Below are 13,914 nucleotides of genomic sequence, written 5' to 3' on the forward strand. Positions count from 1 at the left end.
TTCCAGGTTGATTTATGCTGCTGCACAGATTGCTTCGAGTGTACCTTCAGCAAAGTATCCGTGGGTCTTAAGCAGAACACGTTCCCTCCCCAAAGCGGAAAAACGAGCCGGTTCGAGCGGTATCAGTTTCCCGGCCCGGTCGGGTCGGGCAGCACTTCGCCGGACCGCTCCTCTGCCCCCACCCTGTGCGTCCCGGCCGCCCGCTTGTGGCCGCAGCGCCAGGGCCGCCCTGCGGGGGGCAGCGAGCAGCAGGGGCCGGGCACCTCCTCCCGGCACGGCCGAGCGGTGCGCGGAGGCCGGGCGGGGTGGGTGGCGGTAGCAGATGTTGCCTGAAGAATGAGAAAGGGCGTTCCTTCCAGCTCGGCGCTGGGAGGACGCCCTTCAGCTCGCGGGAAGCCGAGCGAGCTTATCGACTTGGCTGGATGCTGCCCGCCGGCGTGCGCGGCCGGATCGCCTTTTCCTCTCCTTCTCGTTCGGCCGGGGAGGAGCAGGGAGCGCCGTGCCAGCCGCCGCCCGCAGCCGGGATCGGCTCAGCCAGCGCCGAGCTGAAGCCGCCGTGCCTTCGAGGGAGACGCCGCGGTTGCGCTCCGCGACTGCCTTAAACGGGAGAGCAGCTCTCCGGGACGGAGCGAGGAAAGAGCCGGGCCGACCGCCTGGATCCCGACCAGGGGGAACTAATGGCTGCGTCTGTTGGGCTCCTTGGAAACTGTATTTACCTATGAAACTTGTGAAGAGCTCGGGACGAGGAGGGAGTAAGCTGCCTCTCGGGTCGGAGTTATTTATAGCTACTGCCAAAGAAGCGAAGGGCTGTTTTATTCTTCGTGCTGGTTTGGATTTAACTTATTTTCCTCCCCCAAGATTCTCCCAGTGCCTTGGTCTGAGCCGTGAGAGGCCACCTCGCGGTCTGCTTTCCCGAGCTCCAGAACGATGCTTTATTTATAAAGGAGATGGAATTCTTCGACCCGGCTAAATGGATTACAGCTAATCAGTCACCTCCAAGAGATAATGTGCTGCCTTCGGTAATGCTCGCTCAATTGGAAGGCTTAATCTGCAGATTTAAGATACGCATTCTGACCTGAAGAAGTAAGAGCGGAGTTCCATGGAGGGTTTTAAACATTTAAGCCACTGCTCGTTTTTGCTATATTCGTTTTTTCTGTGATATTGGAAGGTTTCTGTTCCTTTCTCACTCAAGCACTTTATATTTTCAACGGAAAAATAAAACCCCCAAACATCCAGTAACTCACATCCAGGTAAAACTGCATTTAAGCCAGTGCACTGATGACGACCTTAACCACCTCATAAGTTATCATGTATGTTTTATATCTATGCATCCCTTGCTGAGGGCAAGTTTACTGTAGTTTTTTAGACTGATAGTGTTTTCTAAATGTTTCCCTTCACTCTGAAAGCAGAGGGATTGTAGCATTTTGTGTGAACCCTTGCAAAATGGGGAAGCCACTTAGCAGGCCGGACTGTTTACGTCAGAATCCTCCGTGTGTGGGCAAAGGAGAAGAGGATGAAGACCTGAACATTGAGGACTGTTATGTTCCCCAGAGGTCCATCTACGACACTGTGCGGCTGAATGAGCAGATCGATTCAGGATCCAAGGGCAGCCTCTCCTCCAGACACTTCACAGACCGGACCTTACCGTACAGTCACCGAACACTGGATATTGGCACTCTGTGCTCCAATGGCGCCCTGACGACCTCCAGTGCTTTTGAGCTCCGAAGCCGTGAGGCCAAGAAGTTAGATGAGAAAATGATCTTTGACGCTCTCAAGCTGAATGGCGATGTCATTCGAACGGGGGGATTGCCCAAAACGAAGTCTCATGCAGAGAAGAAGGAGCACAGGCGGTCCTGGAGAATGTTTGTCCCGCCCAACTTTTCAGATTACACAAATAAAAGCGAATGCTCCTTCAGTGAAACTGGTGACCTGTCAGATACAGCTAAATCAGGCAAACGCAAGTGGGGTACAAATTCTCTGACCTCAGAAGAAGACGATTCTGGTTTGTGTAGCCCTCCAACAGAAAGGGAAGAAAAACAAGATACGCTCTTAGCAGGGGAGCGAATGCAGACACAGACTTTATCTTCTGCAGAAGACATCCAGGCAGTAGGTCAGCTCAGCCCGTTCTTTCCAGCTCTTTGCAGAGAGCAGCACGCCCCAGTGCTTGCTAGCAGCAGTACTCTTGTCAGAGAGAGCTGCAGGCTGACTTCGTGTGACATTTTGCCCTCTGGAATAGGCGAACAAAGCAATTCACAGAAATGTGAGAGTGACCAGGAAGAGATGGGTGGAAAATACTCTTACTTAGAAAGCTTTGGAGGGGAAACTCTGACACATGGCAATCCTCTTCAAGGTGATGGAGGAAGTATTACCCTGAGTAAAAATGGAATGGAAAATGGCTATGACATACATGGAAAAATTAAAACACAAATCACAACAGTGGAAGGGGGTGATGTGGATGATGCTCCTCCTCAAGTAGATGGTTACTGTATGAACATTGCTGTAAATAATAATGACACAGATTTAGCAAAGTATGAGATCTTATCTGATCCAGAGGACTTGAGTATAGCAGATACAGGCTCAAATGAAATGACATTTTCTGTTCAGCAACTTGAATTAGATTGCACTGTAAACTGTCCAAAAGCTATCCCAGGGAGAAGTGAAAGAACTATCTGGACTACAGGCATACAAGAAACCTTAGATACAGTCTGCAATGGCCTATTGTCTAATAAGGTAATTAAAAAAAAATCCTTTTGTGAAATAGTTGTGATGTAACCTTAAACTTGCTTGTAGTCTTCTGTACGTTTGACTCTTGTTGGAAACATTCTGTGTTTTATTAATTCAGCAGATGTAGTGGTCAGAGACACTGGTGCAGCACAGGCGAGATGTCCCAAATAGGTGTGGTGGTCAGTTCAGAAAATGAACGAGGGGCAATTTCTGACATGGGTGATTACTTCCAGCTGTTCAGTGCTTGGTTATTTATTGTCCAGATGGTGGCTGTTACTCTTGATTTGGAGAGCCTCACTGTGCACTGATGTTCGTGTTCAGTTCTTACACAGATTGTGGTTAAAGGCAATGCCATTCAAGGGCAGATACAGCCCATTTATTCCGGCTGAGCTGCCTTACTCATAAAGGTGTAAGCAACAGTATCAGATTGTTGTGGTTTCCAAGGCATGTAGATTAAAGGCTCGCTGCATGTTCTGAAAGCCTTCCTTTGCGTTTGCGTGCCTGAAAGTAGATCTGACGGCATAGTAGTGTTTTACAGGCACTGGGTCTTATAGCGCTCTCAGAGTGGCGGGTGAGGTAGGAGCTTTGTAATAAGGAAAGGGTGTTTATCACGTCTGTAATTTCTTTCTTCCCTCTCTGGTTGAAATCTGATATACTTCAGGCTTTGTTGCTAAATTGTTTGGGTAAACTTTGGCCTCAACAGTAATTGTAATTTATTTTAAGCTTCTCTTTGCAAAGAATGCTTGTGTTTTTAAAGGGTAAGTTATGGAGATCAGTCCTCTGTGGCAGGACGTAGCTTTCAAAATATGAAGCTTTATGGGACATAAAAGAATTTGTTATTGGTTCTGTGTAAAAAGATTATTCTGCCTTCTCTCTACTCTAAAGTCAAAAAAAAATAGGAATATTTTCCCTTTTCTGGAAGCATCCAGCTGATTGCATGCTGTAAGTTTTCATGTAACCACAGTCCTAGAGTTTTCAGGGCTTTTTGTTCTTTTTACTTTTGTCCATAATAACCAAATTCTTATGGATGCTTAATTGATTTTACCCCTCCTGCTTGGTGTAGCTCTTCCCTAACTTCTAGATTGACTTGTCAGCTCCTGGAAGTGTGCTCAGCCACCTGAGGGCTGCTGCTTTCAAAGAAATCACTTGCCATACTGTGTTCCTTGCAAAAGAGGAGTCATTGGTATGTTTGAAGTGATTCCTTCTTTTCAGGATGCTGAGAAAGGTTGCTTTGAATGCGCTAAATGTACACCAAAACTGTTACTGAATGCCGCTATAGAAATAGGAGGATTTAGGGTCAAAAGTTGAGCATTCTTTAGCATTGTTTATTCATTGGTTATTTTTCACTGGCCTGTGTAATTAATTCAGGGGCTTTGGGCCATTTTCTGATCTCATTGAAACTGGTGTCATTTCAGCCTCATTCAGTTGAATACAAGTGGTGATTTACATTGCTGTTGCTAATGGTAATAATCTGGCTCTGAAAAGCCTTAAGTACCTGAAAAAGTAAAATAAAGCAAACAGAAAACTGTTCAAATTGTTGTTTGGGTACTGTCAAAGCCCTGGTGATTTGCAAGAATGTTTCTGAATTAAAAACCATTCTCATGGGTGTCCTCTGTGATGGCATTTTAGCAGTATCTCTACTGCTTCCTCATTTTATTATGTTTATATCCTCATAAAACCTCCCTTAGAATCATTCTTTGTTCACCATTTCTTTAACTTGAAAGTTTTATTTTTGTCCTGACTTGGCAAAAAATGTGCAGGTGTCTGTCTTGGTGTTTGCTTGTTTATGTAAGCACAACTTACAGTCCTTCTGTGCCTTTTTTTTCTTTTCTTTTCTTTTTTTTTTTTTTTTTTTGGTAGAGTTTATAGACAGATAATTGAACAGACAGATGCATTCCTCTGGTTTTCAGATCATTTCCTTGATTTGAAGATCTTCTCCCCCTCTCCCTGTTTCTCCTCTTTCCTCCTGTCTAGTCTACACTCATGGAAATGTACATCGTCCTACTTCATTGATGCACTATATTTATTCTGTTTAGATTAAGTCTATTATGTTTAGTTGTTTTGATTTATTTTTTTTCTTTTTTAAGGAAGGTTCTGGTAAGGAACGTTTTCCTTTCTTTTGGATACCAGTCAGCAAATTCAGCATACACATATCTACATATGTATTATTTTTGCACAGTGTGATGCACAAGATGAATTTTATGTTTCATGCATGTCCTGGTTTTCCAACTGCAGGTATTCCAGAAAGAAGAAATTGAGCCTCTGCAAGTTAAACAACAGGAGGTGAACTGGTTGGGTCAAGGCCTTATTCAGAGTGCTGCTAAAAGTACCAACACAGAAAGCCTTGAACATGACCTTGAAGATGTTAACACCCGGTGGAAAACTCTTAATAAGAAGGTTATTATTTTGTACACTCTTCTGCTTTTGTCTTGTCCTATGTTTTCCTTACTTACTTACTTACATCTTTCAAAACACAGGAAATTAAATATTCAGTTACGTTATTTTACACAATAACTTCAGTAGTAATTTTAAGGATAAGATTTATATCGCTGGTTGCCAGAGATATTGGCTGTCATTATAAAGTTCTGTCTAACTTTCTGTAGGTCTCTCATAGCTTTTCATAGAGGAAAGTCTCCTCCAGGTCTGTGTGTTTCTTTCTGCTTCAGCAGGACAGAGAAGTTTGATAATTCAGTGAAAGAGGCAAGAGTTGTGACACTCACCTGGGAAAGGTAGTAATGCCATTTGTAGTCAGCTGCTTTGGAGCAGCCCCTCTTCGATATTTTTACACGTTTCTGCACTCTGTTGTATTTACGTACACTGGCTATATGTGGTCAATGCAGGATAGAGTGATTCAACCCAGCTTAGTGTGACTAGTGGCTCATTTCATTTATAGTAGGTACTTTAAGTGTTGCCTGAAAGTTTAGAAGGTGCTATTGCTTTGTAAAAATCTGCTGTAGATTTTTTTTTTTCTATGCTTTGAAGGCTTATCTTCCTAAAGCAGTTGCTTTTGAAAATGGCAGGGATGGGAAGTCAAAATAGCATTCAGTTTCTGCTGCTCTCTGTGTTCCCGAAGGAGTGATGGAGCAGAGCCATAGACACTTGTGATTCACCTATTTGTTCTCTCCTTTCCTATGTCTTCTTTCCTTTGAAGGTGTTATTGCCCCTCAATTGCTTCTCAGGGTTCTTGGCTGAGTCTTTTTGTAAGGAAAATGAAGAGCGCAAGAAATACAAACATCCTGTCAGTGTAATTCATAATACTGTAGCTAAATGAAACAGGAATAACGCTTGTAATGGACTACTAGAGCAGACTCTTTTGGGTGAATGACTGTAGAGATTAATGGTAAATTGTGCAATAGTGCTGTTACAAAAACCTATGAAAGTGAGAGTATGTGGTAATGATATTTCCAAGTGTTGAGCAAATTTTAGCTACTTATTTCACAGAAATAAGAAAAAAAAAAACAACAAAAAACTACAGTCAGATGCTCTGCTTTCTTTCAGGTTGCCCAACGTGCCGCACAATTGCAGGAAGCCCTCCTTCACTGCGGGAGATTTCAGGATGCCCTTGAATCTCTGCTTAGTTGGCTTATTGATACAGAAGAACTTGTGGCTAATCAAAAGCCACCATCTGCTGAATTCAAAGTTGTGAAGGCCCAAATACAAGAGCAGAAAGTAAGTATAACATGTTCAGTCTCTCTCTTTCCACTGGAGAAATGAGAAGAAATCTTTTATGTCTGTCAAAAGTCACGCTCTTCAAGTGTACTGAGGTAGACTTGACAACCACCCATTTGGGACTCCTAAGTCTGTCCAGGATTGGGAGAAGTGCCCGCCTTCTAGGAGCTCAGGACATAGTGTGAAGCTGCAGTATGAGCTCTAGTTAGAATTATTAACACTCTCTTAGAAATAAATGTTAAATTCCGTTGGAAAAGAAGATAATTTTATTAGACTAGATGAATGAATTTCGTGGTGTCTCAAAGAAACAATGACTAGGTTATTTCATTTATTTTTGTGTCTATTTACATGATTGCCATTTGTATTGCCAAATCTAGAAGCACATGTGTCTTTCTCATGAATGCTCCTACAAAATACAGCAAATATGTTAAATGGCATGTTTTCTTAAGTCGTATTGGATGTAACTTGTTACCCTGTATATTTGCTCTTTGGGGTTGCCACGTGTTTTCACCCCAAAGAAACCTAGGAGGTCTTATGGACTTGGCAAAGCTTTGCTGCTGTTGAGAAACTAAAATGAGCATGTATTTAGGGCCAGGGAGAAGAGTGTCTATATTTGATTAGCATCAGTCACAACATCACAATATAATCATTGTTTTTTGTGGGTTTTTTTTTTTTTCCTTTAAAAGTTTTTCAAGAAGTCAACCTTCTTCTGTTTTTATACTTGTAACATCAGTGTTCCTCAATAACTCTATATCTCATTGCTTTCTCTCTAGCTTCTCCAGAGGCTGTTGGATGACCGCAAGCCTACTGTTGAGGTAATCAAGCGTGAAGGGGAGAAAATTGCAGAGTCAGCAGAACCTGCTGATAAAGTGAAAATCTTGAAGCAGTTGAGTTTGCTGGATAGTCGATGGGATGCATTGCTCAGTAAAGCTGAAGCAAGGTATTTCAGATTCTTTCTTAGCTTTGAAAAATACAGATATAGCATGTAATGGATGGTCAGAAGCAGCATGTAGAACTTCCTAATGTAAAATATTTTAAGTAATATTATCCTTGTTGATACATTACTGTACCTTGATGTTGATGTAATATGTCCTCTGAAGAAAAAAGTGAGAAGTAGTGTCTTGAAAAGTGCAAAAGGTTCTAACAGAATTGTAGCCTAGGATGTAACAATCTGCCAGAGTTAACTGTGTGTGTGTATTTTAAACATTTATGTCTGTTAGTTCATTAGTTTCTTGATTTAAAAACCAAATCTCCTGTTTTGCATAGACTCAAGTGCGGATTTGGGACTTAACAAATAATAACAGTCTTTCATTGGAACTTCAGAATCCTGACATGCTGTTACGAAGAGATGGCACTCCTCCTTGTGCTGTTCAGTGTTATCCATATAATTAGTTTCTAGACCTTAGTAGCCCTCGTGCTGCCAGTTTTTGATGTTCTTATTCAAGTTGCTAAGCTGCATTAGTTCTCAAGAAAAAAGGACCATGGAAGTATGTGCATGTATTCTAGCAGTGCAGAAAACACTCTGCTACAGACTGAAGTCTAGTTCAAGTTCCAGTTTAAAAAGACACAATGTCTGTGTGTACACACACTTAGATATTTTATGAATTGTCTGTGTATAAAATATATGGCAAGTAATGAACTGTAAAGTGTCTGAAGACATAAGCGTTTAAAGGACTTCGCTGAATGTATTTTTTGGATAGGGATTTTAAAAAGGACAACCTTGGAGCAGGAAGAGTTACACATAAGTGAAAGATACATAATTGAGAATGAGGAAGGATTTGGAAAGTTTAGGAAAATTATCTTAAGTGAGCAGTAAAACTTTACAGTGAAGAGCAAATGGATGGATTGGGATTTGAGCAATTAGAGTAAAGTTAAATTCAACTGTGTTGTCTTCTGCACCTTCTGCTAGCCTCTATAGTTCCTTTACTCTGAATGTCTTTTGTTATTTCATACCAGTGATACAATTATTCAGTTGTTGGAGTAAACCACTAATAGATTATTTTATTTTTTAAATTTTATTGGAGGAATCTAAGTCATTGTTGGAGTAAAAGTTAATGTCATATTTAATTTAATATTATTTTCCCAATCTGGTGATACTTAATTAAAAATCAAATAGCAGCTTTTCCCAACCTATCTATTAGTTGCAGACTTGTCTGCAACTGGATGGATGGATGGATGGATGGATGGATGGATGGATGGATGGATGGAGACAGACTTGTCTCCATTTTCCTTTGCCAGTCTCTGGCTTCTCATTTGAGAAGATCTGGAGATCAGACCACGATTCTGAAAACATAGTAGAGTATTTCTGTGAGCATTAGATATCTGACTGTGACAGGTCTATAGGGTCTCCCTTGTTTGTAAGCCTAGGAAAGCATAGTTTTTACCTGTAACAAGATCCCCTGCTGAAAGACAATACTGTAATGTTTTTCATGTAGGAAAAAATATCTCTTAAAAGCCTTCTTGGGGGGAAATTTTCTCAGCAGTGGCTGTAGAGAAGATTTCCTATAATCAAGAACTTTCTCTGAAATGTAATAACATGAAACAGAAAGGTTTTAGTTACTTCTTTTTTTATTTTGAAGGTCAAGTCTTAGTGCTTTATTACCACTGTCTCATTAGTTTCAAAATAGAGTGAATTAAAGCCACATAGTTCTGTTCACATCATTGAACAAATGTTAGAAGATAATGTACAGTGCTGAGGAAGTGCGATCATACGTTTTGGTTCAGTGAAGTCTTTACCTAGCTTTAAAAGGTGTGTAATCACAGAATTGCAGGGGTTGAAAGGGACCTCAAGAGATCATCCAGTCCAACACCCCTGCTAAAGCAGAAACCCTACAGTAAGATCCTTCTCTTGGGATGTTTATAGGAACCGTCAGTTGGAAGGTATCTCAGTGGTAGCACAGCAGTTTCATGAAGCTCTGGAGCCACTGGTGGAGTGGCTGTCGGCCACAGAGAAGAGACTTGCAAATGCTGAACCCATTGGAACACAGGCTTCCAAACTGCAACAGCAGATTTCTCAACATAAAGTAAGATATGAACAACACAATTGCTTGTGCCATTCTGTTTAAATTCATCTGTGAAGTAAGCACAATTGGGGAGGCTGTTGTAGTGTACTTGTATTTTACCATACTGCTTTTTACTTTTTTTTCCTGTAATTTGAGTTTTATTCATTTGTGTTGGCAATATGTTCTTTTTAATTCAGTTTTTATTTAGTTCCACTTACATTTCTTTTATGTTTTTCTGATTTTCTTTTCCATTGCTCTTCATTATTTAAAAAAATATATAGGCCCTAGAAGATGATGTCCTAGCTCACAATAAGAGTTTGCTTCAGGCCATTAGCATTGGTCAGTCTCTAAAGACTATGAGCTCCAGGGAAGATAAAGATATGGTGCAGGAAAAGCTAGATTCTTCTCAGGCCCGATACATTGAGATTCAAGAGAAGAGCAACAGCAGGTCTGAACTTCTACAGCAAGCGTACTGCAATGCTCAGATTTTTGGGGAGGACGAAGTTGAGTTGATGAACTGGCTGAATGAAGTCCATGATAAACTGAGCAAGCTGTCAGTCCAAGATTGCAACACAGAATTGCTTGAGAAACAGCACTCTGAACTACTGGTATTTTGATTTCTGTTCATTTATTATTTATTTTTTATATGATTTATAATCCATAGTTCATTTATTTTTCATTAATCTATTTTAATTTAAAAGGAAATATGCTAACTCCAAATGAAAATAGTGTTGTTTATTATGTCTGTGCTTACACAAATGGCATTTTCTCTTAGGAGCTTCAGGAGGAGATTCTTCTCAGGAAACAAAATGTTGACCTGGCTATACAAAATGGCTTAGAGCTTCTCAAACAAACAACAGGTGAGAGGTTTTAGAAAATTACAGCTCACCAGGTGGTTTTTTTTTTTGGCAATAAGTGCTTATGAGAAGTTTTAAGTGGAATATGTAAATATTAGTCACAGCCAAGTATTAGTAACAACCAATATGCTTGTTGGTTAAAGCACTTGTAGTTATCTGTTTTAATAAAGGTATGAGATCAACGTGGGTTGTGTTTTGGAGTTAATTGTACTGTTGATATTAGTGAGCAGAAGTTAATTTATGCTTGTAGAGAATTTGGTCCTTGTTTTCTTATTATTTTTAGTGGAAAATTGTTTTAGTGAACCTGCATTCCATTCTTACATAGCAAGTTAAGGACATTACTCAGATTGCCTGGCCATGGACACAGTCAGTTCCCTGGAGACATTCTCAGGGAACGAGATATTAGACTACCTTTTACTGCAAGAGGAAAGCTTTGTCCATTGGAGCTAGTACTGTGGGAAAAGTTGCATTCCGTTTGTATGCAGTGTGCCTGCGCTGTAGATCAACATCTGTCCAAATTTTCCAGCACTTGTAAAGTTCTTGAACTCCTTAAGACACACATATGGTTGAAGGGAGGGAATCCTTCTCCGTTCCAAATTTAAACATTATGCATAATCTATAATGAAATCTGAATATAAATTTCAGGAGGTTACTTTTATTTTAGCCTTTTGTTTTTAATGGATTGTAAAGAAGGGCATTCAGTTCAAGGAATTGTGTAGAATATTAGTGTAATGGAAAATCTAGTTATAGTATTCTTGATTTTTTTCTTAGTATTTTCAGTAACTTCTGTAATTTTTTATAACAGTTCAAGAACTACTGTGTACTTAAGGATGGATTTTTTTAAAAGAGCATTTGCATTAAAAGTTGAGTCAAAGTCATCACTTTCTGATAGTTTAATAAAACAGTAAAAAAGACAGAAGATCAGATCCTAAATTGAGGTAAACTTCATAGCTTTGTAGGCTTACCGAGGGTAGAATAATTTTAAGGGGGTGAGGATTTGCCCTGTCTTCTTGTTTGGATCGCTTTCTAAATTAAATACTGAGATTGCTGTGTAGGGGCTGATGTTTAGGAAATTGTTTTGTTTTTAAGGAATTGTGTTCACAGGAAATAATGTTCTTCTGGTATTTTAGGTGACGAAGTTATAATAATTCAAGATAAACTGGAAGGCATTAAAGTGAGATACAAAGACATTACAAAATTGAGTTCTGATGTGTCCAAGACCTTAGAGCAGGCCCTACAGCTTGCAGGTCAGCTGCACTCAACCCATGAAGAGCTCTGCAAGTGGCTTGACAAAGTGGAAGTGGAGTTGCTGTCATATGAAACTCAAATACCAAAGGGTGAAGAATTAAGCCAAGCACAGGAAAGACAAAAAGTAGGTTTTAGAGTCTGTGAATTATTTATTGCTTTACGGTTTTGTGTTAACCTTTGGTTTGGTTTTGTGAATAACTAATTCAGCATTAGATCAGCTGACTAATTGTAGCAGTAGTCAAGAATCACGCTTACTTTCCAGAATCATTTGTTTTAATCTCATGCAAAACTGGGTTGCAGTTTATTTTTAGTTCAGCATTTCTTTCTTGTTCAAGCAGCTACCTTACCCTGGGAAAACTCTGAAGCTGTCAAACAAAGTTATTTTGGTTCTTTAGTTATGACATGGATATTATCCTGTAAAGTATGAAAAATACTGCATTTAAAATGCATTGCTAAGCTTGTTTAACAAAAAATACATATTTAGAAAAAAAAAATGCAAGCTTATATGGTGAGGGTGGTGTTTTGAGTGGAAAAAAAGGAAAAAATACCATTCCTTCAAATGATATATATGCTATAATAATACATATTAACAATTAGTATATTAGTAATGTATATGTTAAAATATAAAATCACATAGACATTACTAAATATGTAAATATTGAATTATAGTTGTACATATAGATATAGAAATGACTATCAGTGGGGCTTCCTGTACAGAAAAAGCTTGAAGGATTGTGTGATGATTTGACAGGAGTACAATACAATCATTGCTTATTTCAGGAATCATTTGAATTAATGATATTTTCCTTCATTTCATGCTCTGGAGATGATTTAGTTCCTTATGGAGTGACAGGCTGCAACTGGCATGTGTTAGTCTTATTTTGTTTGTTCACTTCCTGAAGTACTCACAACTCATAACATTTCAGAGAATTTCAAACTATCATATTGACTGGAGAAATGTTTTTAGTGTATAGTCTGTAGAAAACTTAGACTTACCCAGTTTTTCGTCAAACAACTTATAAGTATCAAAAAGCTAGTACAACTGAGCTGAAAATAATTGTGCTCATTTATCCCTTTGGTGTGCCTGGAAAACATTTCAGTTCTTGATTCAGTAGTTTAGAGAATAAAAAACATATGTAAGCTGTGTGCGTGTTCAACTCATGCTGGCACATTTACTTTTAATGACCTTTTTCAGGAGTTGAAGAAAGAAGCAAAAAACAACAAAGCCTTACTGGACACTCTCAATGAAGTTGGCAGTGCCTTCCTGGAACTGGTCCCATGGAGGGCTAGAGAGGGACTCGACAAGATGATAACAGAGGACAATGAACGATACAGATTAGTGACTGACACAATCTCTCAGAAGGTGGATGAGATTGATGCTGCCATCCTGAGATCCCAGCAGGTACTGAAAACCTGTTTTAGGGCTGTAATAAATGGCCTCTGGCAATGTGTACTTGAATAGAAGATGTCCTTTAATAGTGTTGCCAAGCTTTTCTTGTGCTCAGGCAGCAAAAGACCTGTTTGAATGGAATGTGACTCCACTGTAAAGATATGCATGCCAGAAGGTATGCGGTTGTAATCACACGCCTTTCTGTTGACAAAAGCTTCAGTCTTGTAGCTAACATTACTATAACTATCCCGTGGTTGCTTAAGTGGGAGTTTTCTTGAGTAAGAACTGAATCGCCCTTATCTTTCACAGATCATGTTAAGTAAAATATGACCCAGTTTCCCAGCCAATTTTCCTGGATGCAGCATTGAAATCACTAATGTTGCTACACCTTCCAGCATCAGTTGATTGTCTAGCTTCCCTATATTTTTGACAATTAAAAGCTGGACCATATTATCCAAACTGTACTGGAGATCTAAAATAACAATTGCTTTTACTCATATCCACAATACTTTTCTTGTTGGGATACAAAACCTGAATTACTAAATATGTGAAGGTTTCAAAACACACACAGGTGCGTGTATATGGGTATGCTTTGAGAGCCGACACTCCAGTTTCTTTACTAAATGGTCCCATATTAAGGTCCATATTTGTAAAAACATCATGGAACACAATTTTCCACAGTCTGCCTACAGTTCTAGCATAAAAATACTGGTGGAGATTTTTCTTTCTGCTGATAGTTCCCGTAAAAAGTTATAATGGGACAAGGAGCAACCGTATGTGACGATTTCAAAGTTTCTTGGAAGCCAACTGAAAAGAGGCTGGCAGTAACTCAGATCTCCTTATTAGCGAGGTTAAAAATAACTTCATGTTTAACTTTTTAAGGAGTTTGTTATGAGTATTATTTTGTCTCCTTGAAACAAATCCTCAGCAACAGAGGGTGATTTCTGTGAGTGAAAAGAGGAAAAAGGAAGGCAGGCAAGAATGCCAGGAGGCCTCCATGGAGCTTCTGGATTTAATTAAGTAT

General features: G+C 39.7%; 1 protein-coding gene across 36 annotated transcripts in view; it reads left to right on the top strand.

Annotated features, from left to right (window-relative positions):
• Positions 1–13,914, top strand: part of DST (dystonin) — a 283,686-nt gene that overhangs the window by 213,619 nt on the left and 56,153 nt on the right. For 32 of the 36 annotated variants that reach the window (XM_015859169.2, XM_032443498.1, XM_032443500.1 and 29 more), the window contains 8 exons: positions 4,960–5,121; positions 6,223–6,393; positions 7,167–7,333; positions 9,257–9,416; positions 9,677–10,003; positions 10,171–10,255; positions 11,383–11,624; positions 12,696–12,902. In XM_015859169.2, the coding sequence (XP_015714655.1) occupies positions 4,960–5,121; positions 6,223–6,393; positions 7,167–7,333; positions 9,257–9,416; positions 9,677–10,003; positions 10,171–10,255; positions 11,383–11,624; positions 12,696–12,902 (1,521 nt within the window). The remainder of the gene's footprint in view (positions 1–4,959; positions 5,122–6,222; positions 6,394–7,166; positions 7,334–9,256; positions 9,417–9,676; positions 10,004–10,170; positions 10,256–11,382; positions 11,625–12,695; positions 12,903–13,914) is intronic. The other 4 variants (XM_032443502.1, XM_032443504.1, XM_015859198.2 and 1 more) reach the window with 1 other exon arrangement.

The sequence above is a fragment of the Coturnix japonica genome, chromosome 3 (genome assembly GCF_001577835.2).
Source record: "Coturnix japonica isolate 7356 chromosome 3, Coturnix japonica 2.1, whole genome shotgun sequence".
NCBI lineage: Eukaryota > Metazoa > Chordata > Aves > Galliformes > Phasianidae > Coturnix > Coturnix japonica.